We start from the raw sequence: 27,151 nt of genomic DNA, 5'->3' as shown, positions 1-27,151 counted from the left end.
CCGTGGGCACAGTGTGCTTTCGAGAACCCTTTGAGGAGGGTGTTAGAATCTCCACTTTGTATATGTAAATAGCGGCTCAGAGAGTTAAAGTAACTTGCTCAAGGTGTACATCTAGGACTCTGCTGATTTAAGAGTCTTTGTACTTCACCTAATTTTTACCTGGAATGCTGGAGCTGAACACTCTCCTTTATAATCAAGGATATGGAGGACTAAAGCCTAGAGTCTTGTCCAAGGTCATTAACACCCAGTTAATTACTGCGCCCTTCCCCATCCCCTCACCTGTTTTCCTCTCTTGGCAACACTGTCTCTACCTGACATTATATATCCTGTTGAGTCTCTTGTCTCCCATTGGAACAGAAGCTCTATGATAATCTTGTTCACTAAAGCATCTCCCAGAAACCGTCTGGTGCACAGTAGCCTAGTTCCATGTTTGTTGATGAATTCGTGACAGAGCAGAACTGGAGCACCTCAGAGCTCTCCTTACTCATTTGTTCACCCCAAACATTTGTGTAACAGGAAAGGGGTCTGAAAGAGAGGGTTCTTGGATCTCACTTGAGAGAATTGAGGGCAAATCTGTAAAGTGAAAGCAAATTTATGAGGAAAGTAGAGGAATAAGAGAAAGTCTATTCCATAGGCAGAGCAGCCCCGAGGGCTGCTGGTTGCCCGTTGTTATGGTTATTTCTTGATTATATGCCAAACAAGGGGTGGATTATTCATGGCTCTCCTTTTTAGACCACAGAGGGTCACTTCCTGACGTTGCCATGGCATTTGTAAACTGTCATGGTGCTGTTAGGAGTGTAGCAGTGAGGACGATCAGAGGCCAGTCTCATCACCATCTTGGTTTTGGTGGGTTTTAACTGGCTTCTTTACTGCAACATGTTTTATCAGCAAGGTCTTTTTTTTTTGAGACGGAGTTTCGCTCTTGTTACCCAGGCTGGAGTGCAATGGCACGATCTCGGCTCACCGCAACCTCCACCTCCTGGGTTCAGGCAATTCTCCTGCCTCAGCCTCCTGAGTAGCTGGGATTACAGGCACGTGCCACCATGCCCAGCTAATTTTTTTGTATTTTTAGTAGAGACAGGGTTTCACCATGTTGACCAGGATGGTCTCGATCTCTTGACCTCGTGATCCACCCGCCTGGACCTCCAAAAGTGCTGGGATTAAAGGCTTGAGCCACCGAGCCCGGCCTCAGCAAGGTCTTTATGTCCTGTATCTTGTGGTGATTTCCTGACTTATCCTGTGACTTAGAACGCCTTAACCGTCAGGGAATGCAGCCCAGTGGGTCTCAGCCGTATTTTACCCAGCTCCCATTCAAGATGGCATTGCTGTGCTTCAAACGGCTCTGACACTTGGGATGCACCTGCTGGAAACCAGGGCCCATGCCAGTCTGGACCCATCACAATAGCCTGAAACTGATTAAGGCTCAAGAGGGAGCAGGGGTGGGTTCTAAGGGCCTGGTGTGGGAATCTCAGGCTGAGAGGAGAATTCTTTAGCCTGCAAAGAGGTGGAGCCTGCGGGGAAGCCTTGGTTTTCCCTGCCACCACTTTCACCCTGCCGGATTCCTGCTCTCGGAGATAATGGTTTTTCCATGGCCTCTGAGTGCGCGGCCATTCAACTGAGAGGTTCACCTTTTCCCCTGGCATGAGATGGAGAAAACAGGGTCTGCTAGAATTCCTTTCAGAGTGGTATTCTCTTTGGAAGGAACACCTTGACTTCGCCCAACTGGGGCGGAACTGTGAGATTCTCTAAGGGTGTGTGTGTGTTGTTCCATGTGAGAAGGACTGGAGGTGGGTGGTAGGGAAGAATTCATTTATGGGCCATATGGAAAAGTCTGTCTGACACTCCAGGGAAACAGAAGCGGAAAAGGAGGAGGGTGAGGGCATAGTGAGGAAGGTGGAGAAATGACAGGCTGTACAACGTGACCCTGCCTTGCAAAATGCCTCTACATTCTTAGCGTAATCTGCACAAGTTCCAGGAATGGGGGTGAGAGTGGCTGCGTTTGGGAAGCAGTGCAGGTGCTGAGTTCTGGTTAACTGAGTTCTACAAATGGCCTGGGGCTATAGGATGGGTTCAGAGAGAAAGTACACAAGTATTAGGGCAGAAGGTCTGAGAGATGGCAGGAGGGCTCTGGACCATTGCAGGCTGTGCAGCTGGGGCTGGCCAAGTTCACCCAGTCCTCTAAGGCGTGGGACCCAGGGGACATCGTGGTTCCACTCTCCCACTTAAGACAGGGTGTTAATACTTGGCAGATCCTAATTCTGTGCTCTAGCCCTTGAAAAGAGAATTTAAAACAAACCCACATTTCTTTCCTTTTCTTTCCTTTTTTTTTTTTTCGGTTGAGGCAGGATCTCACTCTGTCGCCCAGGCTGGAGTGCAGTGCCTCGATCATGGCTCACTGTAGCCTGGACCTTCCCGGGCTCTGGTGATCCTCCTACCTCATCTTCCTGAGTAGCTGGGACCACACATGTGCACCATCACGTCCGGCTACTTTTTGTCTGTTTTGTAGAGAGGGAGTTTCCCCATGTTGCCCAAGCTGGTCTTGAACTCCTGGGTTCAAGCAGTCCACCCACCTTGGTCTCCCAAAGTGCTGGGATTACAAGCATGAGCTACCATGCCTGACCCAAACCCATGTTTCTTACTGGTGGGTAGGACAGTCAACCACCAATCTTCAGAATTACAGAGCTCAGGAAATTCAGAGAGACAAACACATAAGGGAAGGACTTTTACACCACATTGGCTGCCAAATGCCTCATTTTTTGTCCAGAGAGAAAAATAAAAATGTTTTTTAAAGACCCATTGGCCACCCTGCCAACCTTCCTCCCTGGAGGCTTGGATTCCAGATTCCAGGAAGCATGTTACCGCCCATTTGTAGTGCTTTTCTAAAGGATGCAAAATTGGCTATTCGGACAGCTTCCAGTTATAAGTCTTTTTTTTTTTTTTTTTTTTTTTTCCGAGGCAGAGTCTCACTCTGTCACCCAGGCTAGAGTACAATGGTGCAATCTCGGCTCACTGCAACCTCTGCCTCCCAGGTTTAAATGATTCTCCTGCTTCATCCTCTCAAGTAGCTAGGATTACAATGCCCAGCTAATTTTTGTATTTTTAGTAGAGATGGGGTTTCACCATGTTGGCCGGGCTGGTCTTGAACTCCCGACCTCAAGTGATCCGCTTGCCCCTGCCTTCCAAAGTGCTGGGTTTACAGGTGTGAGTCAAGGCACCTGGCCAACCCATTGTAAATCTTAAACAAGAGTGATGATTGCCACAGTGAAAAAACAGGCAGATTCAAGCCATGTATGAGATCCAAAAAGAAATGGGCTTTGAGAGTTGCCTCTGATGCTAATTTTTGGAATAAAAAAATCACAAACACCTGTGTATCTGGAGAGGGGATTTGAAGGTATGTCTGATTTGGGCTATCCCTGATGTAAGTGCCAATGTTTCCAACCATGAGAATTTTCACACTTATCTGCTTAAGGCTCCTCACAATTGGGAGACAATTTGCATTTGATCCTCAGCAGGTGGAGTTGGCAAGGCTTGGGACACACAGCCACCTTCTCTGTTGCCTCCAGGGCACACACAGGGAGTTGTAGCAGTGTCTGGGGCTTGATGGAAGAGAATCAAAGTCACATCCCACTTCTGAGGCGTCCTCAATAAGGCTGCGACACAGAACAGATGGATAAACCTTTAGAGTCCCTCATTTGCATGTATTTGCACTGCATTGTATAACATGTTCTGATTCCAAATCCCTCCTTTCTTTCCTTCAGATCTGCTTTGAGCACTTGCTAAGTACCAGGCACTATGTTATCTCACTGAATCCTCCCTGTTTTATGGATATCAGTATATCAGTAATAAGAACTAGGGGGCTTTTTTTTTTTTTTTTTTTTTTTTTTTTTTTTTGAGCATTTACACTCTGCCAGGCACAGTGCTAAGTATTTTATGGACATTATCTCTTGTAATCATCACTATTAATTTAATGTGATCCAGCAGACATCCACAATCTCTTATCTGAAACCCTGGGGCCAGATGTGTTGGAATTCAGAATGTTTTGGACATAGATTATGTATCGTAGATACATAATCTGTATCTGCCCAGTGTAGCAGCACTGCATAACAAAAATGCATCAATATTTACGCAAGAAATGTTTAAACAGTCTCACCCAGTGGGATAAAGATTATAAATGGCCTCATGTCAGTTAGGGCCTTGATGCCAATTGAATTACATTTTGTTTTTGTTTTGTTTTTGAGACGGAGTTTCGCTCTTGTTACCCAGGCTGGAGTGCAATAGCGCGATCTCGGCTCACCGCAACCTCCACCTCCTGGGTTCAGGCAATTCTCCTGCCTCAGCCTCCTGAGTAGCTGGGATTACAGGCACATGCCACCATGCCCAGCTAATTTTTTGTATTTTTAGTAGAGACGGGGTTTCACCATGTTGACCAGGATGGTCTCGATCTCTCGACCTCGTGATCCACCCACCTCGGCCTTCCAAAGTGCTGGGATTACAGGCTTGAGCCACCGCGCCCGGCCCCTGATGCCAATTGAATTACAAAAAGATGTTTGATTTCCAGAGCTTTCTGGAGTTGTGGATGCGGGCCACTGCTCAGGGTTACCCAGCTTCATTTGTCAAAGTTGAGACTCACAACCCCACATCACTCCAAAGCCTGTGGCTACCACCATCCACACTTCTCTGGAAGTGAGGACATTAGAACAGAGAGGTGGCCGCAGCCTTAGGTTTTTGCACCCAAAACCAAGATTATTCCAGCACTCGATGCTAGTGCTTTGGATGCAGACTCTAATGCAGGCATCCCCAAACTACAGCCCGAGGGCCGCATTCGGCCCCCTGAGGCCATTTATCCGGCCCCCCACCGCACTTCGAGAAGGGGCACCTCTTTCATTGGTGGTCAGTGAGAGGAGCACAGTATGTGTCGGCCCGCCAACGGTCTGAGGGACAGTGAACTGGCCCCCTGTGTAAAAAGTTTGGGGACGCCTGCTCTAATGGCTTTTTTCAGCAATAGGGATGAGTTGCCTACAGCCATCTGCCTTTTCTGACTTTGCCACAGGCCTGGGGCTGTTTGTGCTGGATCGCATGGCACCTAGAGGGAAGAGGCCTGAGACTGAGGTTTACCTAGCAAGCCCGTCGTCATCTCAGGGTCTCTGGAATACTGCCCATTATAGTTGTATGGAAAGCTGGAGGTTGGGTTATGACATTGAATTTAGCCCTGGCTTTTTTGTTTCCAAACAGAGCTCACTTTTTGAAGATCTCATTCTTTTTTTTTAACTGGATTTAATAATAAAGCATTTGTGACCGGGTGTGGTGGCTCACGCCTGTAATCCCAGCACTTTGGGAGGCCGAGGCGGGTGGATCACAAGGTCAAGAGATTAAGACCATCCTGGTCAACATGGTGAAACCCCGTCTCTACTAAAAATACAAAAAAAATTAGCTGGGCATGGTGGCGCGTGCCTGTAATCCCAGCTACTCAGGAGGCTGAGGCAGGAGAATTGCCTGAACCCAGGAGGTGGAGGTTGCGGTGAGCCGAGATCGCCCCATTGCACTCCAGCCTGGGTAACGAGCGAAACTCAGTCTCAAAAATAAATAAATAAATAAATAAATAAATAAATAAATAAATAAATAAATAAAGCATTTGTAAGATACGAGATCTGAGACTAGAATCATCTAAGAAATCTCTTTGAAAAGAATTAGAAAATGACCTGTGTCCAGAGGGACAAGTTGAAGTATCTTTCTTACTTGATTTCATTCACTCAGCAAACATTAATGGAGTGCCTCATCTGTTCTCTGTGGGGCACTGGGGATTCAGGGATGAATAAAACCCAACTCCTGCCCTCAGGAAGCTCACAGACTGATACTGGAGGCAGAGCTACTTCCAAAAACAACACGTATAGCAACGTGAATTGAGACAGGGTAAGCCCAAAAAGAGAAGGGGAACTCAGCTGGAGGTTGGGTGGGGGTGGGATGTGGCTTCACAAAGCAATGACATTTGGTGTGTGGCTGGCTACTGTCTCCTCTTAGCTTCCAGAGGTGCACAGTCTTGGTTTTATTCCTCCCTCCTGGGCTTCTCCTTCTCTATCCTACTTCAAAAGGTTGACATTTTCAGGCTTCAGCCCAGGGCCCGCTTCCTTCCCTTTCCTCTCTCTACATTCTCTCACAGGGTAACCTTGTAACCGCCCAAGGGGTTCACCTTGCCTGCTGCCTAGACAGAGCTGATTTATCAAGACGGGGGAAGTGCAAAAGATAAAGAGTGACTGACACAGAACAGGCTGTGCAGAGACCCGAGTTTCATTATAACTCAAATCAGTCTCCCCAAAAATCTCATAACCTCTGGAATAATGTCTGGTAATATCTAGAATTCCAGCCTCTCTCATTCTAACTTGGTGGCTGGTGGCGTTTCATTTGTTTTACAAGAACAGTTTAGCTTTTGGGAAGGGCTATTATTTAAACTATAAACTGAATTCCTTCCCAAGGCTAGTTGAGCCTACGCCCAGGAATGGATGACAGTTTAAAGGTTAGAAGCAAGATGGAATTGGTTAAGTCTGATGCCTTTCACTGTCATAATTTGTTTAGTTACAATTTTGCAAAGGCAGCTTCAGCCTCATTCATTTCCTTCACATTAACTACCTTCCATATGTGGACAACTCTTCCAATTGCATGTCTAGCCCACATCTCTGTTGAACTTCAGACTTGAGTGTCCATTTGCCCATCGTCATCTCCATTTAGGGGTGTGGAGACACCTCAAAATTAACATGTCCTAGTGAGAACTCATGATTCTTATCCCTCAGACCTATTCCTCTTCCATCCAAGCCATCTCAGAAAATGCTACAATTGTCCACCTGGCTGCTTAGACAGAAGCCTTGCCTCTTTCCTCTCCCTTGTCTCTCACACCTACATAACCAGCCAAATCCTATCAATCCTCTTGCCAAGGGGTGTGTGTATGTGTGTGTGTGTATAGACTCAGTCTTGCTCTTGTCTACCAGGCTGGAGTGCAGTGGTGCAGTCTCAGCTTGCTGCAACCTCCACCCCCTGGGTTCAAAGGATTCTCATGCCTCAGCCTCCTGAGTAGCTGGGATTACAGGCATCTGCCACCACACCTGGGTAATTTTTGTATTTTTTTGTAGAGACAGACTTTTACCATGTTAGCCAGGCTGGTCTCGAAATCCTGACCTCAGGTGATCCCCCCGCCCTGGCCTCCTAAAGTGCTAGGATTACAGGTGTGAGCCACCGCACCTGGCCGCCAAAGTATATTTTGATTAATCTACCACTTTCCATCTCTCTACCTCCTTTTTTTTTTTTTTTTTTGAGATGGAGTTTCACTCTTTTTGCCCAGGCTGGAGTGCAATGGTGCCATCTCGGCTCACCACCACCTCCACCTTCTCGGTTCAAGTGATTCTCCTGCCTCAGCCTCCCAAGTAGCTGGGATTACAGGCATGTGCCACCACTATTTTTAGTAGTGATGGGGTTTCTCCATATTGGTCGACCTGGTCTCAAACTCCCAACCTCAAGTGATCCGCCCACCTTGGCCTCCTAAAGTGCTGGGATTACAGGCGTGAGCCACTGCTCCAGGCTCTCTAACTCCTTTTTAACACACGCCACTGTTCTGTATTCTTTTATGTGATGGTCAGTCCAGTGTGATCACAAGAGGAAACACAGGAAAGGCTCAGGAAAAAACAATGTTTATTATGCTCACGGGTCCCAAAGACAGGAGGCACAGCATACCACTTGGGACCCCGTGGGAAAGACACAAGGGTGGTCAGGAGACAGAAGACAGGGAGCAAGGGGAAGACTGAGGCCAGAGACCTGATTGGGGTTTCCATGGGAAAGGCAGGGTGGGGTGAACAGTTTAGGATGGACTAGTTTGAGTAATTTCAGAGGGCTTTCAGCTCTCAGGGTGGCCCCTAGTTGTCTAGTATCTGGCCCTGATGGGATGATTAAGGCCAAGTCATATTGCCTCCTGGGGTGTGCAGGGCAGGTGAAGATCTACAGCTCAGGATCGGTTTGTTTGTCTATCAAAGGCACGCTTCTAGCTGAGCCCTTGCTATCTCTAAGAACTGGCTAGTCTTAGAAGGGGACATTATTTTCCCAGCTAGAAAGGTTTTCGAAGATGTGAAAACATCATAACGTATAGCCAACATATATGCAATACAGTCACCCTTTCATTTTGGCCATCAGAGTAGTCTGCCACCTCACTCTCCACTCTGCTGTCAGCTCTGATCCACCCTCCACGCCCCAGCGTACAGACAGGCATCCCTGCATGAAATTGGATCCAGTTATTCCCTGGCTTCTGAGGTGCTTGTGGCTCCCTCCCCTCCTGCCCATGCTTTTCATGGTCTATTTGCTCCATCCACCATCCTGTTGCCAACTAGCACTCCTTCTTTGATCCAGCCATGCTGAGGTGAGAGTATTTTTCTTCTTTAATGCTGTCTGTTTAAATACAAGAAGTTTTTTTCTCCTGTCAGCCTGTTACAGATGCTGCTCCCAAAATAGTCTCCTTCCTTCTTGTGGTGCTTTTCATCCTTTCCCATCCCTCTTTATCCCTTAGGACTTGGCTTTATTTTAACCTCCACAGCAAGCCTTCCCTGGTCACCCACATTGACGTGCTCCCAGCCTGTTGATCTTCGCATAGCACCCCTGCTTTATTAAGCAATTTCACGAAGTGATCAGGAAATGTCTATGCACCTGCTGTGCACCACTTTTTGGCTTGCCTGTGAGTGCGATGGGGCTATGCTGGGGGTAGCTGGGAAGTGGATGAGGCCTAGTTTATAAACTCAGGGTCATTTTCCCCTCTGATCAAGAGAATGTTTTTTTTTTTTTTTTTTTTTTTTTTTTTTGTGAGACGGAGTTTCCCTCTTGTTACCCAGGCTGGAGTGCAATGGCGCGACCTCAGCTCACTGCAATCTCTGCCCCCTGGGTTCAGGCAATTCTCCTGCCTCAGCCTCCCGAGTAGCTGGGATTACAGGCACGCGCCACCATGCCCAGCTAATTTTTTGTATTTTTAGTAGAGACGGGGTTTCACCATGTTGACCAGGATGGTCTCGATCTCTTGACCTTGTGATCCGCCCGCCTCGGCCTCCCAAAGTGCTGGGATTACCGGCTTGAGCCACCGCGCCTGGCAAGAGAATGTTTTATCAGCATACCAAGGGCATGGAGCTTGGGGATGGGATGGCTCCTCACAACTGTGACGCGAAAGGTGGGGCCATCAGCCTTGGGATGCTACAGGAGTCCCTGGGAACCATGTACAGCTACTCCCACTATCTCCTATGTCCATGGCAGGTAGGGATACCTTCCCTCTGAGCCCCAGGGTGGCTTTAGCACCCTTCCCAATGCAGGCGGCCTCCTCTGTTAATCAAATTGGCCTGATCTGCCACTGCAGGTCTATGCAATTCCAGGTAGAACAGACTCCTCAGCTCTAGTTATTTCTTCCTAAATGTATCCTTTTAGAAAGAATTAGGTGGGAGTGTAAATTACTTCAACCGTTGTGGAAGACAGTGTGGTGATTCCTCAAGGATCTAGAACCAGAAATACCATTTGACCCAGCAATCCCATTACTGGGTATATGCCAAAGGATTATGAATCATTGTACTATCAAATAACATGCACACGTATGTTTATTGCAGTGCTATTCACAATAGAAAAGACTTGGAACCAACCCAAATGCTCATCAGTGATACACTGGATCAAGAAAATGTGGCATAAGTACACCATGGAATACTATGCAGCCATAAAAAAGAATGAATTCATGTCCTTTGCAGGGATATGGATGAAACTGGAAACCATCATTCTCAGCAAACTAACACAGGAACAGAAAGCCAAATACCGCATATTCTACTCATAAGTGGAAGTTGAACAATGAGAACACATGGACACAGGGAGGGAGCATCACACACTGGGGCCTGTCAGAAGGGCTGGGGAGGGATAGCATTAGGAAAAATATCTAATGTAGATTGTAAGTTGATGGGTGCACCACTATGGCACGTGTATACCTATGTAACAAACCTGCACATTCCGTACATGTATCCCAGAACTTAAAGTATAATAATAATAAGAAGAAAGAATTAGGTAAAAGCATTTTTTAAAAACCATATCCTTCTCTGAAGTTCATTGAGTTAATCTGTTCCCCCCACCCCTTCTTTTTTCCTAGGAGAAAATAATGAATGTCAAAGGAAAAGTAATTCTGTCAATGCTGGTTGTCTCAACTGTGATTGTTGTGTTTTGGGAATATATCAACAGGTAATTATGAAACATGATGAGATAATGTGGGTGAAAATACTGCTTTGATTCTATCCCACTAGTATCATCCAAGTCACCAGGTTGAATTGAAATTAGGATTAACCAAAACCAAAAATAAGGGATTCCACCCTTCCTAAATCCCTAAGCCCTGGACTATCCTTAAAATCATTAGCTCTCCCAAGTGACTTCTGGCTAACTACTTATCTTCCTTCCTGCCTTGTTCCTAATATTGTAATTTTTGTAATAGGCTAGATCCAGAGAAAATGAGATCAAATTAAGCCCAATGTAATTTTAAATAACTTACATAATCAAAAATACAGAAATTACCTTAAGAAATTTCAGACAGGAATTTGAGAAATCCACCCTGAATTTTGAAATCCTAAAATATTTGCAGAGTTTAAAGGAGCAACTTTAGTTGTTGACTTTTGCTGCAAAATACATACTGAGTTGCTGGTGATTCATTTGTGCCTGGCTAAAACCTTGGAATGTGTGTGTGTTTTTAACTTTGAAAAGCAAAATGAATTAAGCGTTTCTAAGTTTTCAAATTCATCTGTGGATTCACCCCAAATATATGAGCCACCTCTGTGCTTTTTGAAACTACAATGCCTTGGAGATTCCAGCTGGAGAGGCTTCTGACAGAAGTCTCTACAAGCAGCCACAGAAATGCCTGATGCCTTTAACTCAAAAGACTGGAAAAGCTCAGCCTTAAGGTTCAAAAAGTCTATTGTACAACCAAGTTGTACAGAGCTATTTTGGTACCATTAGTATTTTCATAGAGTGTTTCATTGGCCCCCAAGTTCAAGATGGTCTCCTGGATTAACGTTCAAATATCTCTTTTGATACTTAAATTCTAAGATTTGATGAGCTAGGAGGACTGACTTGGTTACTAAAAATGGAACCGTGCCTTTAGGTGCATCAGTAGCAGAAGGAATCTCAGAATGCTGGAGCCATTAGTCCCTATGGTGCTGCACAGATGTAACCACTTCTGGAATGTTCCTTTGTTTCATTCTGCACAACTCATTTTAAGAAAAACATGAAAACATGACAAACTAGAGTATGACCAAGTTAAAAGGGTCTGGAAACTAGGTCTTTTGAATTGAGAAAACTGAGGGGATTGAGTCCAAAGAAGCGATGACTCAGTTTGGTGTGGGTACCCTAGAGCTTCCTTAGGAAATTGAGGGCTAAGGAAGTTTCTCACTTTGACTTTAGAGCTAGGCTGCTCCTTGGACAAGTTACTTAGCCACTCTGTTCTTTAGTTTCCCTAGATTAATTTTATTTATTTATTTTTATTTAATTTTTTTTGAGATGGAGTTTCGCTCTGTTGCCCAGGCTGGAGTGCAATGGTGCAATCTCGGCTCACTGCAACCTCCACCTCCTGGGTTCGAGCAATTCTCCTGCCTCAGCCTCCCAAGTAGCTGGGATTACAGGTATGTGCCACCACACCCAACTAATTTTTGTATTTTTAGTAGAGACGGGGTTTCACCATGTTGGTCAGGCTAGTTTATAACTCCTGACCTCAGGTGATCTGCCCTCCTGAGCCTCCCAAAGTGCTGGGACACCTGTATTCTCAGCTACTCAGGAGGTTGAGGGGGGAGGATCACTTGAGCCTGGGAGATTGAGGCTGAAGTGAGCTGTGGTCCCACTACTGCACTCCAGCCTGGTGACAGAGTGAGACACTGCCTCAAAAAAAAAAAGTTGAGGGAGGGACTATAAGTACTACCTGCCTTATAGGGTTGTTGGGAGAATTAAATAAGTTATTGTGTATAAAGCACTTAAAAGCAATACCTAGAGCTTAATAAACACTCAATAAATGCTAGCTGTCATCCTCCGCCTCTTCTTCTTCGTCATAATTTTAATTTAGACCACTGTAACCAAATACCACAAGGTGGTTTAAGCAACAGGAATTTAAGTCCTCAGTTCTAGAGGATGGGAAGTCCAAAATTCCCAGTGAGGGCTCTTCCTGTCTGGCAGATGGCCACCTCCTCCACACGTGATGGAGTGCAAGTAAGCTACTGCCTCTTCCTCTTCTTGTAAGGACACTAATTCCTTCATGGCGGCCCTATTCCCATGACCTCATCTAAACCTAATTACCTCCCACAAGCTCTGCCTCCAAATATCATCACACTAATGTCAGGGCCTCCACATATGAATTTTGGGGAGATACAACATTCACTCCCTAACAGTCATCTTCATCATGATCTGTTCCAGAGGGCAGAACAAGACAGGGAATTTTGGCAAATAGAAGAACTCTAGCAGTTGGAAGAGTCCAACAGAAGAACAAGTGCCCTTTGGGGTTCCTGCCTGGAGTCGGAATGTCTGCTTGGATAACCTTCAAGCTCTGAGTTTGAACACTTGATTAGATAACTTTGGTGTTTGGAATCATAGCCAGAGTTGTACGTGCATAACTGAGCCAAAGGCTGAGACTTGCATGTCTGCAGCTGCCTCTCAGAAAGAGGGTTACATTCAGTTCTGGACACACTCTCCCTGCACAGTGGCCAGAGCAGGTTCTGGCTGCTCTTCAGGCCAATCATCTGGCACCTGGACTCTGGCCCCAACATCCTCTGATATGCAGAATCCACTTGAATATCTGCAAGAAACTTCAAGGGGAGTTTTGTTTTTTTTTTTTCCACTTTATGAATTGGCCCCATGATGGCTTGAGGGGAGCTGAGGACACTAACCTTAGACAGGTTGGCAGCACTAAGCTGGAAAGGATTAAAAACTCATTCAAATATGTCAACCAATTAGTAAATAGAAGAATTGTCAGCAAAGCATATTGAAAGAATATCATCTAGGATAGCATTTGATTTGAGGCTGGATGAAGAAAAACCTTCACATTGTAAAATTAGAGGAAACCTTCAAAATTATGATGAAATAATCATGATGGTAGTGATCACGATAGGAGCTACTAGTTATTGAATGCTTGCGTGTACCAGGACCTTTGGCATTACCTCCGATTCTTTTTTTTTTTTTTTTTTGAGATGGAGTCTCAGCACTTTGGAAGGCTGAGGCAGGCAGATCACTTGAGGTCAGGAGTTTGAGACCAGCCTGGCTAACATGAAATCCTGTCTCTACTAAAAATACAAAAATTAGGTGTGGTGGTGTGAGCCTGTAGCCCTAGCTACTCCGGAGGCTGAGGCAGGAGAATTGCTTGAACCCAGGAGGCAGAGGTTGCAATGAGCTGAGATTGTGCCACTGAATGCCAGCCTGGGCAACAGAGTGAGACTCTGTCTCAAAAAAATATAAAAAGAGCCCAAGGAGGCAAAAATTATGTTTGGCTTGGAGGAGGATCCATTGCTTTGGATCCATTCACAAATGTTTATTGAGTGCCCACTATGTACTAGGCACTGTGCTAGGATCATATCAAGCAAGGCACAGAAAAGGCGGCATTTGAGTGGAGCCTGAAGGATGAATACATATGTAAAACCCACTGCAATGTGGATATTGCTGTGACCATTGTGTTGTTGAAGGATTCTGAGGGAGGAGGATAAGAAGGGTTGTTGAAGATATATTAAAGTTGGTGAACCTGAATCTGTAAATCCATGGCCTGAGTGCCAGGTAGGGTTTTGAGTGCCAGGTTGCAGGACTTGTAAGGGCTTTAAGAGTCTCACTGCCTTCATTAGTTAAAGAAGTGCTTTTGGGGGCTGTCCTATAGAAGGCTCTGAGCTGGCCATGGCATTAGGCTCTACAGTTGATGCTTTGTTTTCTGGGGGAAGATAAATCCTGGGGGAATGATGTCTGGGCCACGGCACTTCCACCTTCCAGGGCCTTTGTCATCACCAGGCACCTAAGTAGGTGGCAGGAGAGGACCCATCTGTGCAATGGAGAGCTGTCTTCTTTTTTAAAAACAAAAACAAAACAAAACAAAAAAACAAAAATAGAATTTGAGGCCAGGCGTGGTGGCTCAACACTTGTAATCCCAGCACTTTGGGAAGCTGAAAAGCTGACTGGGGTGGATCTCCTGAGTTTGAGACCAGCCTGGGCAACATGATAAAACCCCATCTCTACAGTACACACACACAAACACACAATTTGAGATTTTCCAGAAAACCCTTTCCCCTTGAGATCCTGTGGAAATTTCCAGTCTCCTGGTGTCATTGGTTATGTCTCAAAGGAAGACAGGAAACATGGAAGCAGCTAAAACCCAGGCTCTCAGCTCAACCTCAGGCTCAGTGATAATGGTTACAAAATCGCCTTTCTCAGAATTAAAAGAAACATGATATGTTTTTATTTCTCTTGCTTTTAGCCCAGAAGGCTCTTTCTTGTGGATATATCACTCAAAGTAAGTGCGCTGAATTCTAGATTTCTAGTGGATGTCTCCCGCAGCCACTCTGGCACCCCCTACAGTCCGTTCTTCAAGCGGCAGCCAGCCGTGGTACTCTGCCAAAGTCGGAGGGGGAGGGTGGATTCCTGGGGACCTGGAATGTTACTGCTGCAGCCTCCCTAGACTTATCGATATAGAACCATGGCTTGCATCTTGCCCTCAGTTCTCCTCAGACTTCTCTTAAGTGCTATGGTTTGAAAACATTCCTGTCTTGCTGATGAAAAGTATCTAGGGAGATACTGTCTATTATTCTACCCTTTAAATGTTATATAAAGACCCATGCAAGAAATTGCTCTGAGAATAAGAATCAGGAAAAAAAAATTGAGTCTCTTGAGAAACCAGTATGTATCTTCAAAATTTTCTTTTCTTATTTTTTGAAAACAAAATGAGACCCATGTAAACCTTTATATTTCCTAGTGTTGGCTTGGTTGTCAGAAAGCTCAGAGCCAAGTATTGCACTTAACTGCTGGTACTTGCCCCAGCCTTCATTTCTGATGTCATTTATCCCCTGGCGTGAAATCCTGACTTTTATGCCCACATGCCACGTGACCTCAGAAATCTGCTCATATCCATCCAGCCAGTATCTTGGCTGTGAAATGAAAGTAAAGGTGAAACTTTTCTTTGGGATGACCGAGGTCATGTGAAAATACATACCTGGGTGACGAAATCAACGTATCTCTTTCTGTTCTTTCTTGTGTTTTTTAGTCTTGTGTTGTTTTTCTGTTTACTGTACCTATATATTGGAAGCCATCTCAAACACTTCCAAGAGTTAATGGGCTTTAAAACAGGTTTCATAATATTATGCCTGTTCATGAGTTACCTCACCACCTCATTTGTCCAACAGAAGGGCATTGTATCCGTCGGCTTTCCTCTTTCCCCATTCTCCAGTAGCCCCCTACCTTTTCTTTGCTTTCTTTTCTTTTTCTTATATTTTTTAAATTTTCTGAGATGGGGTCTTGCTGTGTTGCCCATGCTGGAGTGCAGTAGTGTGATCTTGGCTCACGGCAACCTCTATCTCCTGGGTTCAAGCAATCCTCCCACCTCAGCCTCCCAAGTAGCTGGGATTCAGGCACCCACCACTATGCCCGGCGAATACTTTGTATTTTTAGTAGAGATGGGGTATTGCTGTGTTGGCCAGGCTAGTCTTGAACTCCTGACTTCAGGTGATTGGCCCCCCTCAGTCTCCCAAAGTGCTGTAATTACAGGATTGAGCCACTGTGCCAGGCCCCCCACATTGAAGAGACTTTCACAATGAATGAGAGTGTGGAAACTTTCTCAAATGGGTGGCTACAGTGGCTTTCAAGTAGTTTTCTGAACTTCTTGTTCAGGGACCCCCAGATTTCCTGAGGCTGTCACTGCTAACCTTTGGGCAAACCGAATTTTTCTCTAGACTTTTATAACAATCTGAATTCTGCTGGTTTTAGCTAAAGAGATGATTCTTGGAAACATGCATTGGTTTTTCATGAAGACTCTAACTTGTTACAGTCATTTTCAACTCATAAAGCTCTTTCATGTATGCTATTTCATTCAGTCTTCAAAATTACCTTGATGGTAGGTCTGTTATTAGCATTATTAACTATACTTTTTGGAGGAGAAAGTCAAAATTCAGAGAGGGAAAATGTTGTATCACAGTTACACAGCTAGTTAGTGGCAGATCTAGGACTCAGGCTTATGCATTAATGCACTCTAGCCCCCTCTTCCCTTCTCTTCCTCTAGGGCCCCCAGAATGAGCTGAGGGCTGGGGGCTGCCCAGGGAAGAGAGATTGAGAGAGCGTCAGGTCTGTTCTCTCTCATTCAGTTAGAGTGTCTCATTGCTGTCTGTTTAATAAATTGGCTGTTTTCAGTTTTTTAGGTTTTTTTAAAAGTAATCTCTGCTATAAAAAGAATTTGGAAGCCCCAAGTTTGGGGACTACCACATTTTCTAAAAATGTTTGTAATCTTTTCCATTTCTTAGAAACCCAGAAGTTGATAACAGCAGCGCTCGGAAGGGCTGGTGGTTTCCTGGCTGGTTTAACAATGGGTAAGGTGATCAGACAGCAATCAGTGTTTGCCCACCGACCTGATGCTTGTAGAGGGTCCATACACGATGGTTTCATGTTCATGACCTTCTCAGTCACTCATCTTTCTTGCTTACTGAAATTACATGAAGAATATTTTGTGAGTGAGACTAGGACATTTGAGGGTTGGTTTTGCTCTTGAGACAGGGTCTTGCCGTCACCCAGGCTAGAGTACAGTGGGGCAAACATAGCTCGCTGCAGCTTCGAACTCCTGGGCTCAAGTGATCCTCCTACCTCAGCCTCCTGAGTAGCTAGACTACAGGTGTGCATTACCAAACCCAGCTAAATACGTTTTTTGTTTTGTTTTGTTTCAGTTAACTTGGGAGCTGAGGCTTGGGCTCTTTCTTTATTTAATTTTTTGAGATGGAGTTTCACTCTTGTGGCCCAGGCTAGAGTGTAATGGCACAGTCTCAGCTCACTACAACTTCCACCACCTGGATTCAAATGATCCCCCTGCCTCGGCCTCCCAAGAAACTGGGATTACAGGCACCTGCCACCACATCTGGCTAATTTTTGTATTTTTAGTAGAGGTGGGGTTTCACCATGTTGGCCAGCCTGGTCTCGAACTCTTGACCTCGGGTGATCCGCCTGCCTCGGCCTCCCAAATTGCTGGGATTACAGGTGCAAGCCACCATGCACAGCCCTGGGCTAAAGTTTAGATTGCAGGAAAGACAATTATAAACTAAAATGTTCTTAGAAGAATTGTCTTATCAAGTTTCCCTCACCCCCCTGAAATAACCTGAAGGTTTTTATGCCATTAAATTGCTAATGTGCTGACTTGGAAGGGTAATGAGGTGAGTACTGCATCTTTTCATCAAAAATATGTTTTCATGAATAAACACTTAATGTTTAGAGGTTTTTTTTTTCTGGTCAATTCACTTAGTGCATGCATAATCTGCCTTGGAATGCATTTTCACAAGATAATTCAGCAGTTCTCCCACCACCATAGTCACCTTCCTGCCTTACCTGGTTTGCTTTCCCTTTGGACTTAGGATCCACAATTATCAACAGGAGGAAGAAGACATAGACAAAGCAAAAGGAAGAGAGGAGGAACAAAGAAAGGAAGATGACACAACAGAGCTTCGGCTATGGGACTGGTTTAATCCAAAGTAAGAAAAGCAGCGTCACTCGCTGTGCAGCAAATCCGTGGCCCTGCAGGAGGTGGTGTGGCAGTGGAGGCAACAGTGCCATTGAGAACATTCCTTATTTGGGAGAAAGAGCCTTAGCATATTAGATATTTAACACTAGGCTTATGGGTATGTGCACATATTTGATTGTGATGTAAAATATATTTCTCACTGTGAGTTACGGTCAGAAACACTGTGCTACGCATTGTGATAGGCAGAAGAGAGGAGAAATCAATCAACGTGGTTGTATTTGAGAAGTTCATGGTTTTATAGGGGTTGTCACTGTAAAACCAGTGTTTGCCTAGATTGGTAGGAGGCAGGATCTACTGGAAGGATGTGGTTCTGGGAGTGAGGAGATGGGAGCTGTCCAGGGTGACTTTGACACCTGAGACGGGTGAGCAGTGGTGCCATTAGCCAGGAAGGGGACTGAAGGAAGAAGCACAGGCCTCAGAGCTGGGGGAGGCGGGGAGCTCCATTAAGAATACATATGGATGCAGGTGTTTATGGGACATCTAGACAGAGTCACAGGGTACTCCTGAGCTTGGCAGAGGGTACATGCTGGAGATGATCATCAGAATAATGAGGAGAGAATGGCATCATTTAAAAAAAGTTTTAATTTTTATTTATTTTGAGGCCAGGCTGAAGTGCAGTGATGCAGTCGTGGCTCACTGCAGCCTTGAGCTCCTGGGCTCAAGCAATTCTCCTACCTTAGCCTCCTGAGTAAGGAGGCTTGGTGTGTGCCACCATGTCCAGCTAATTTTTAATTCTTTTTGTAGAGGTAGGGTCTTACTATGTTGTCCAGGCTGCTCGTGAACTCCTAGGCTTAAGTGGTCCTTCTACTTTGGCCTCCCAAAGTGCTGGGACTACAGGTGTGAGCCACCGTGCCCGGCCTGAAAATAGCATCTATCCCATTGTGAAGGATCTTGGGCTCTGGGAAGACTATGTTCTAGCAAGTTCTCTTATTGTTTGGGAATAAGAGATCCATGCCAGTGTGGAGGGAAGGGAATTTTGGTTTCCCATATGTCGTTTGATGATCTACATGACAGGGTAGGCATCTCTGAAATGCTAAACCACTAATAGAAATGTGAGAAGATGGAAACACTGTTGCTTTGATAAAGCCGTTTAGATGGAGGAGTGATAATCCCTAAGGGGCAGGCTAGATGGGCTAGAGATGATCCCCAAAGGCCCTTCTAAGAAGAATAGGGCAATTTTACTGTGGCACTTAGGCTTTGCTGAGCAGGACTTGGGAGGTAGGGCTGGGGCTGAATGATTGAGGGCAGAGAGGAGGGACAGACCACAGTCACCAGCTCTTACTGTCTCTTAAGCTCTTACTCTCCCCCTTGCATGGCTTTACCTCCAAATGAATAGGGAGCAGATATTTATTTTTATTTATCTTTTTATTTATTTATTTATTTGAGACAGGGTCTTACTCTGCCAACCAGACTGGAGTGCAGTGGCATGATCATGGCTCACGGTAGCCCTCACCTCCCAGGCTCAAGTAATCCTCTTGCCTCAGCCTCCCACACAGCAGGGACCACAGGCATGTGCCACCACGCCTGGCTAATTTTTGTATTTTTTGTAGAGATGGGGTCTTGCCATGTTGCCCAGGCTGGTCTGGAACTCCTGGTCTCAAGAGATCCCCTGCCTCAGCCTCGCAAAGTGCTAGGATTAAAGGCATGAGCCACCGTGCCTGGGCACAAGCAGATTATTTAAAGAATGTTGCTTTGAAGTAGCACCAAATGTAAGCCTTCCCAGGGTACCTAAGTCCATTTCTTGCATAAATGAATGATTGGATGAAGGAATGGATGAACAAATAAGTATACTTTGTATACATTTATCCTTTTCGGCCACGCATGATAGCTCATGCCTGTAATCCTAGCACTTCAGGAGGCTGAGACGGGCAGATTGCCTGAGCTCAGGAGTTCAAGACCAGCCTGGGCAGCGTGGTGAAGTCTCTACTACGAAACAAATCAGCTGGGTGTGGTGGAAGGCACCTGTAATCCCAGCTACTCAGGAGGCTGAGGCACGAGAATTACTTGAACATGGGAGGCAGAGGTTGCAGTGAGCTGAGCCACTGCATTCCAGCCTGGGCAACAAAGCGAAATTCTGTCTCAAAAAAAAAAAGTGTCCTTTTTAATAAACTACCTGAAACCATGATATATTGTGCATATTTCCATATCAAGGTCGCTTTGCTTCCATGACACCAAATCCTCATTTGTGACTGTTTTCTGATGGGGCAGCTCCCTCTTCCCAGCTGTCAGGGATTAGAGTTTATAGGGGCTAAATCCAGTATCCTCTTCTCTGTTCTTTATACACCATTTTCCAATGTGCTCTCCTCCATTTCATGGCATTAGGTACCATTAGTGAGATTAGAGACCATTCCACATTTAAATCTTTCGCCCAGATGTTACCTTTGAGCTGTGACTTGTGTCTACCTGCCTGCTTGACATCTCTGCATGTCTCACATGGCCAGAATGGATTTCTCAATTCCTCCCCACCCTTGTTCCCCTCACTTTCCATCCCATTAAATAGCTCAAGCCACACAGTGTGGGAGACCTTTTCCTCTATCTGTCTCACAGTCTAATTCATTAGCATGTTCTGCTAATTCCTCCTCCAAAATCCTTTCCATTTCATCCCCTTCTCTCCATTCCACAGCCGCTCTGCCATCCCTGTTCATGTTGCCATCAGCTTTTCTCTGCATCCTTGTATAGCCAGCCTGCTGTTGCTTAGAGGGAATTCAGTCAATAATGAGTTGTGCTGGGTGCAGTGGCTCACGCCTGTAATTCCAGCACTTTGGGAGTCTGAGATGGGAGGACCGCTTGTGTCCAGGAGGTCGAGAATAGCCTAGGCAACTTAGTGAAACAAAAAATAAGAAATTGTCTCTACAAAAAAAATCGAAAATTAGCTGGATGTGGTGGTGCATGCCTTTAGTCCCAGCTACTCAGGAGGCTAAGGTGGGAGGATCACTTGAGCCTGGGAAGTTGAAGCTTCAGAGAGCTATAATCGTGCCACTACACTCAGCCTGGGTGACAAGGTGAAACCTGTCTCAAGTAATAATAATAATAATAATAATAATAATAGTAGTAGTAGTAGTAGTAGAGTAGTTGTTGTTGTATGTATTCCACATCTTTTTTAAACCTACTGCATGATTCATAGAATTTTAATGCGTCCTCCACCCAACCCTTGGGTACCAAAATGTACCATAAATAAATACATAAAATTTAAAAGCTGCCAATAACCTAGGCAGGTATGTGCTTTGGTTAGGGAGCCCTCTTATTTGGGGGAAATATTTTGTGGAACTGCACACACTGGCATCACATCATTGCATGCCCTACTTGGAAAGAAAACATCTGAGCAGCTCTTTCCTGGCACTTTTCCCTTCTTTTTAGTGTCCCATCTTTGTGATCTAGGACTTCTCTGGCAGTTGACATTGTCAAAGACTAGCTTTTGCATATGCGTGAGCTGCCCTCCATCACTTCTTTTTTTGGGGGGTTTTGTGGTTTTTGATGACTAAGACTCCTTCATGTAGCGGTTCATGCAGGAAGCAGATCTTGATCTCATTCTCCCTCCTCCCCCTTCTCCCCAGCTGCCTGCATTTTCAGGCTGTTGTGTGGCTTTGTAGTCAGGGTCACTGACATGTTGGAATTGTCAGCGGAATCAGATAATTAACAGCTGGGAAATAGACTGCTTTAATTTTTAATTCAACATTAATTTTTAAGATTGCTACTTTTTTCTTCCTACTTGAAGGAAGCCAAGTAATTAAAGTGGGCTCTGGTTTTCTGACTCAGTTCTTCTAGAAGACCTGGACCGAGTGATCATGTGGTTGAGGAGTGTGTAGCAGGTGCACCAGCTGTTGGGACTGTGAGCTTCTCATGGGGAAGGACTGGGTCTCATATCTCCCATCTTGGCACTTAGTAGGATGACCTGGTATAGGCCAGGGAACTGGGAAATGTGCATCAAGGGATCAGCCACCCCAGCTGGGTCCTTTATATAAATTAAATAGCAAAAGGCTCCATTCCCTTCCTCTTTCCTACCCTCCACTTTATCTGCAAAATGGGAATGATGATGGCACCCACTTCATAGAGTGGTCGTGAAGATTAAGTGAGAGAATAAAAGTTAAGCACTTAGCTCCTGGTGCACCATAAGTATTAAATAACTATACCTATTCCTCTTTTTCCTTTTTAAAAAAATAATATCACCTAACATCCAGTTTATACAAAGTGACAAGACTTAGCTAGGGGGCTAGGTTAGAACTGCTAAAAGATCTTTGACAGGCTAAAACTAAGATGCAGTGAATTAGGTGCAATGAAGAAGACAGTTTTAAGTTCAGATACAGTTACAGAAGTATAAGATAGCTGTGTGGGTTTTTTATTTATTTATTGGTTTTTGGTTTGCAGTCTCATCATTCAACAAAGCTAAGCGTTTTACAGGACTGAAAGCACCATGTAAGCTACAACATGGTGCTGTTGGAAGAAGTCCTAGATCACAAAGGTGGAGTACTAAAAAGAAAGGAAAAAGTGGCAGGAAAGAGCTGCTCAGATGCTTTCCTTCCTGCTCAGATGCTGTTGTGTAAAAACAACAACAAAAGGCTCATCACTTCTCAGTACGAATTGACGAAAATGCCAATGCAAATAAAAATAATTCCTTTTTATTTATTTATTTATTGAGATGGAGTTTTGCTGTTGTTGCCCTGGCTGGAGTGCAATGGTGTGATCTTGGCTTATTGCAGACTCTGCCTCCCGGGTTCAAGCAATCTCCTGCCTCAGCCTCCCAAGTAGCTGGAATTACAGGTGTACACCACCACACCTGGCTAACTTTGTATTTTTTTTAGTAGAGACAGGGTTTCACCATGTTGGTTAGGCTGGTCTCGAACTCCTGACCTTAAGTGATCCACTTGCCTCGGCCTCCTAACATGCTGGGATTACAGGTGTGAGCCACCGCGCCTGGCTTATTTTTTAAGTGGAAAGGCTGTTACATTTAGATCAGGACAAAACTGGGTTTTAACCGCAACTTCATCAGCAGAGGAATGAAATGGCATATAAGAAACAGTGTAGGTGGTGGCTCAGCTCAGAGCATGGACTCCAGTGTCAGATGATGTTGTTTAAATCCCAGCTTTAACCTAGCACTAGCTGTGCAACCTCAGGCAAGTTACTTGACTTCTCTGTGCTAGCTTCTTCACTGGAAATGGGAATAAAAATAGCACCTACCTCAGAAGGGTGAGCCCTTTGCACAGTGTCTGGTCCCACAGGAATTGCTCAGTGTGTGTTAGCTGCCATCATCAGTGACCGCTGCTTGGCCTTGAACAAGATAATAAGCTGCTCTGAGACTTGGTTTTGTTATCTGGACCATGAACATGATACATTGCAGGGCTGTTGCAGCGACTAAATGAGAAAGTGTGCATGATGTACTGCACAGGTTGGTGCAGAGTGCATGGTAGCTTCTTTCATGACAGAAGGAAACCAAGGGCAACTGTCTTCCATGCAGCAGGCGTACCTGGGGTGCTGAAGGCAGAGCTAAGTCTTAGAGTTTGAGACTCCAGACAAGATGAGATGAACCAAGAAAGCACCCTGAAAGTGTTTCCGCTCTCTGCCATCAGGACCAACCTGGGGTAATTCCAGCAGTGGGGTAGTAGGCCAGTTCCAGCTGTGACAGAACCTGGGAAGCAGACTAGGTGTGATGCCTGGGGCTGGGGTGGGAGGGCAGAGTCAGCTCAGGAACTACAGAGTGTACTGTTTGGGGATAAGGACAGAAGGCCTGAGACGAGTCTACTGAGGCTCCTTTCCATTCTGAGGCTAGGGTGAGGCAGGAGGTGACCCAGCTGTGCTCATCAGCCTCTCTGTGGGAAAACCCAGCTTTGCTGATGAGTAGGGTGGTTCTGTGAAAACCCAGCCCTCCACTGGCCTTGCTGACCCAAGGTATTTGCTAACCTCTCCCTGACAGCCTTACAAGAGCCAGTGCAGCCAGCAGGGATCACCAGGACTTTGCTCCAGTCACATGTCTTTCCAGGGTTGAATCAAGATGCTGCCCACAGTGAACCCAGTGAAGTACAAGAAAATGCCAAGCAGGGTGCCAGGCCCATACTGGGGTTTGAATTTAAATGATCTGTGCCAGTCTCTGCTTCCCAAGGGGGAAAATGCCCCCACCACCTAGGCCAATGAAGAGTCAGAGCCTCCCCCTGCCTGGAGCTCCACCCTCATGCTGGCCCACGCCGCCGCTCTGTGCTTTCTGTATTTACCCTTCAGGGCTTTGCAGTTTTGTGCTTTGTCATTGCTTCCTGTGTTTGTGTTGGCCTCGCCAAGTCCAGTTCAAGCTCTCTGAGCACAGCAAAGCACCCTCCCTCTCGCCCCTTTTGTGTTCCTAGTTAAGAGGCTCCTGGTCTAAGAAGAAGGTCCTCGCCAGAGCCCTGGGCTCCAGCCTTGGCCTTGGTGGGCCTCTATGAAGTCCCTTCGTTTCTGGCACCTTTGTCCCTTGTTTATTAAGTGAGCAGTAACATCAAAATCCCTTTAATCTGGGGCTCTTTTTGGCCAATAACCAGGTTCCCACCCAGATATCCCTTCTGACAAAAGGCCAGAAACAGCCTTTTCTCTTTCAAATCTAATGTCACTCTCTCATCCGCCTGTATCAAGGCTTAGGATCTTCTTAAGCTCAGATGACATCCACAGGGATAAATAACACCCTTGGGTGCTACTGGTAGTTTAGGAAGGGGCTGGGGAAGTAGGGTAAGGGATTTAGAAGTAGGAAGAGAACAAAGAAAGTAGAAGAGGAAAGAAAATATGAGATGTAGAGGTTAAGCGCCTCATAATGGCCCCCCAAAGTAGCCCTCAGAGAACACAGTGCTCACACCTGTAATCCTGGCACTTTGGGAAGCTAAGGTGGGTAGGTCACCTGAGGTCAGGAGTTCAAGACCAGCCTGGCCAACATGATGAAACCCCATCTCTACTAAAAATACAAAAATCAGCCAAGCATGGTGGTACATGCTTATAATCCCAGCTACTTGGGAGGCTGAGGTGGGAGGATCACCTGAACTTAGGAGGTGGAGGCTGCACAGTGAGCCAAGATCATGCCACTGCACTCCAGCCAGGGTGACAGAGCGAGGCTATCTCAAAAAAAAAAAAAGAAGAAGAAAAAGGAAAAAAAATAACCCTCAAAGCCACCTGAGTCAAAGCCTCCTCTTCCTCACCCAGAAGATGCTACCCCTGCAAATGGCACACCTCCTAGCCAAGTGTTTGGGGTTAAGCTACAGTCAAGATTCAAGGACAGTCCCTGCAGATCATAGCTGACCCCCCTTTTCCTTGGAAAGTCTCTGCCCCACAATGGCAAAGCTGCCCTGACTCAGGGGACTTTATGTTTTATCACCAGGAAACGCCCAGAGGTTGTGACAGTGACCAAATGGAAGGCGCCGGTTGTGTGGGAAGGCACTTACAACAAAGCCATCCTAGAAAATTATTATGCCAAACAGAAAATTACCGTGGGATTGACGGTTTTTGCTATTGGAAGGTAGGTGTCACTGATAAAACTGTCCAGACTTTTTCTTGTTCCACTATCAAAATGTTAGTGTGGAGACTCCTGAACTGATGGAGGCCAGCCATGATTTTTTGATTCGATAGGAGAATGTTTTCATGGGACTGTTTCAGTCTCCTTTCTGCTGAGGCCCTAAAATGCTGAGAACAAAATAATACTAGGTAACTCCATTCATTCCCACCTCAAAATGAGGGCCTTGGGTTGCAGGAAAAAATGTCTGCTCCACCCACCGAACCTAGGGTCAGCAGCATACCCACAACCACCTCCCTGACCACTGTGGCTTCCTTTAGAAATTCCACAAGTGCTAGCTGCTAGACAGCCCCGAGTGCATCATTCTTTTTCCTATGCTCTATGGCCCAGGACCAACTACAGAGAGATTCATAGCAAGTTCTAGGTGCAGAGTGACCTGAGCACAGTGGTTTTCCATGCTGGAACACAGATGACCACTCTTCCGTGGGTTCCTCAGATCACTTCTACTTTTTCCCTCATGGAGGATTTGGCCCCAAGAGATTTGGCTGGTCAGAGCTTGCTCTACCAAAGGTTGGATAGGTTCCAGTTTCAGCTCCCTTGTTCAGAACATACGATGCAGAAAAACTGCAATCATTCTTACTTGAAAGTTCTAGCTCTAATATTAGTTGTTAAAGATAATCCATTTTACTTTTTTGGAGAATTTTCCCTTTTTCTTTTTCCAAAATAAAACTGAAAGTCCAATTTTCCTATTTTTTTTTTTCTGCCCTCTGGGGCTTTCTGTCTGTATCTCTTCTGAAGAAGCCTCATGGAAAGTTGATTCCCTTGCCTTGTATAATGGAAGTTGAAGACTCAAGTTGATCTGAGCTTTGCCAAGGTGGGGCTTAAAACAGAGCTCTGTAAAGATCTGATAGTTCTCCAAAGATAACCTTCCCCAACCCAGAGCCCAGCAGCTATTACTGTTCTGTCATTAACAAATACCAATCAAGTTCTAATGTCACTGAATGTGCTGATCCTAGGAACCTAAGTTGTGTCTCTAACAGAGAAGGGTAACTGTGGAGTTTTGACATGTTCACTGGAAGAATCTGTACTAGTGTAAGTCGGGAGCCAGTGCTCAGCTTACCTAATCCTTTGCCACAAAACCCAGCCATATTGCAGATTGATTTGATCCTGGTGTTTCCAAAAAGAACAGAACATTCCCCAATGCCCCACAGTGGCTTCAGCCATCTAGTTCCAACTCTGCAGAACTAAACTTTAAGTGCACATCCTGATGAAAGCACTCTGTCCTCAGCTCTGAGGCTAGAGAGGACTGTTTGTACTCAGCAGCAATAAATCTCTAAAGTGGATCTGGACTTTCAGGAGGTGTGATGTTTGGTTTGTTTTCAAGCAACAATGCGTGTAGCCAACTGCAGTGCTTTAATTGCTAAACAATGTGAAACCTCACAATGACTCTCCCCTGCACTCGACCCCACCCCACCCCACCCCAGTATTGTTTCCCAAGCTTCAGGGCACAATAGATTTTTCTTGAAGTCCCAGAATACTGAAGGATTTCCTGGCGGCTAGCCACAGAGCCATGTTGAAGTCCCTTTTTATATTCCTCAGATATATTCTCTCCATTTAAAGAATCGGTACTATAAACCTTGGATTACCATGTGCCAACATTAAAAGCACACTTTATTTTGGTAACAAAGAAAGGAAATCCAAGCAGCAACAAAAAGCGAAAAGAAGTGCCAGTCAAGGCCAGGCGCGGTGGCTCAAGCCTGTAATCCCAGCACTTTGGGAGGCCGAGGCGGGTGGATCACGAGGTCAAGAGATCGAGACCATCCTGGTCAACATGGTGAAACTCCGTCTCTACTAAAAATACAAAAAATTAGCTGGGCATGGTGGCACGTGCCTGTAATCCCAGCTACTCAGGAGGCTGAGGCAGG

General features: G+C 45.5%; 1 protein-coding gene and 1 long non-coding RNA gene across 11 annotated transcripts in view; one reads left to right on the top strand and one right to left on the bottom strand.

Moving 5' to 3' along the window:
- GGTA1 (glycoprotein alpha-galactosyltransferase 1 (inactive)) overlaps positions 1-27,151 on the top strand; it is a 111,349-nt gene that overhangs the window by 75,372 nt on the left and 8,826 nt on the right. For 8 of the 9 annotated variants that reach the window (XM_074395278.1, XM_074395275.1, XM_074395276.1 and 5 more), the window contains 5 exons: positions 10,142-10,230; positions 14,474-14,509; positions 16,506-16,571; positions 17,601-17,717; positions 25,095-25,232. In XM_074395278.1, the coding sequence (XP_074251379.1) occupies positions 10,151-10,230; positions 14,474-14,509; positions 16,506-16,571; positions 17,601-17,717; positions 25,095-25,232 (437 nt within the window). In that variant the 5' untranslated portion in view covers positions 10,142-10,150. The remainder of the gene's footprint in view (positions 1-10,141; positions 10,231-14,473; positions 14,510-16,505; positions 16,572-17,600; positions 17,718-25,094; positions 25,233-27,151) is intronic. The other variant, XM_074395279.1, reaches the window with a different exon arrangement.
- The window catches only part of LOC141583777 (uncharacterized), a 112,614-nt gene continuing 102,028 nt past the window's right edge, over positions 16,566-27,151 (bottom strand). For both annotated transcript variants that reach the window (XR_012516670.1, XR_012516671.1), the window contains exons 5-6: positions 22,943-23,032; positions 16,566-16,684 (exon numbers count right to left, since the gene is read on the bottom strand). This is a non-coding gene — a long non-coding RNA (uncharacterized LOC141583777). The remainder of the gene's footprint in view (positions 16,685-22,942; positions 23,033-27,151) is intronic.

This window comes from Saimiri boliviensis, chromosome 2 (genome assembly GCF_048565385.1).
Source record: "Saimiri boliviensis isolate mSaiBol1 chromosome 2, mSaiBol1.pri, whole genome shotgun sequence".
Taxonomy (NCBI): domain Eukaryota; kingdom Metazoa; phylum Chordata; class Mammalia; order Primates; family Cebidae; genus Saimiri; species Saimiri boliviensis.
The sequence above is the reverse complement of the archived record's forward strand: the minus strand, read 5'-3'. Positions and strand labels throughout refer to the sequence as shown.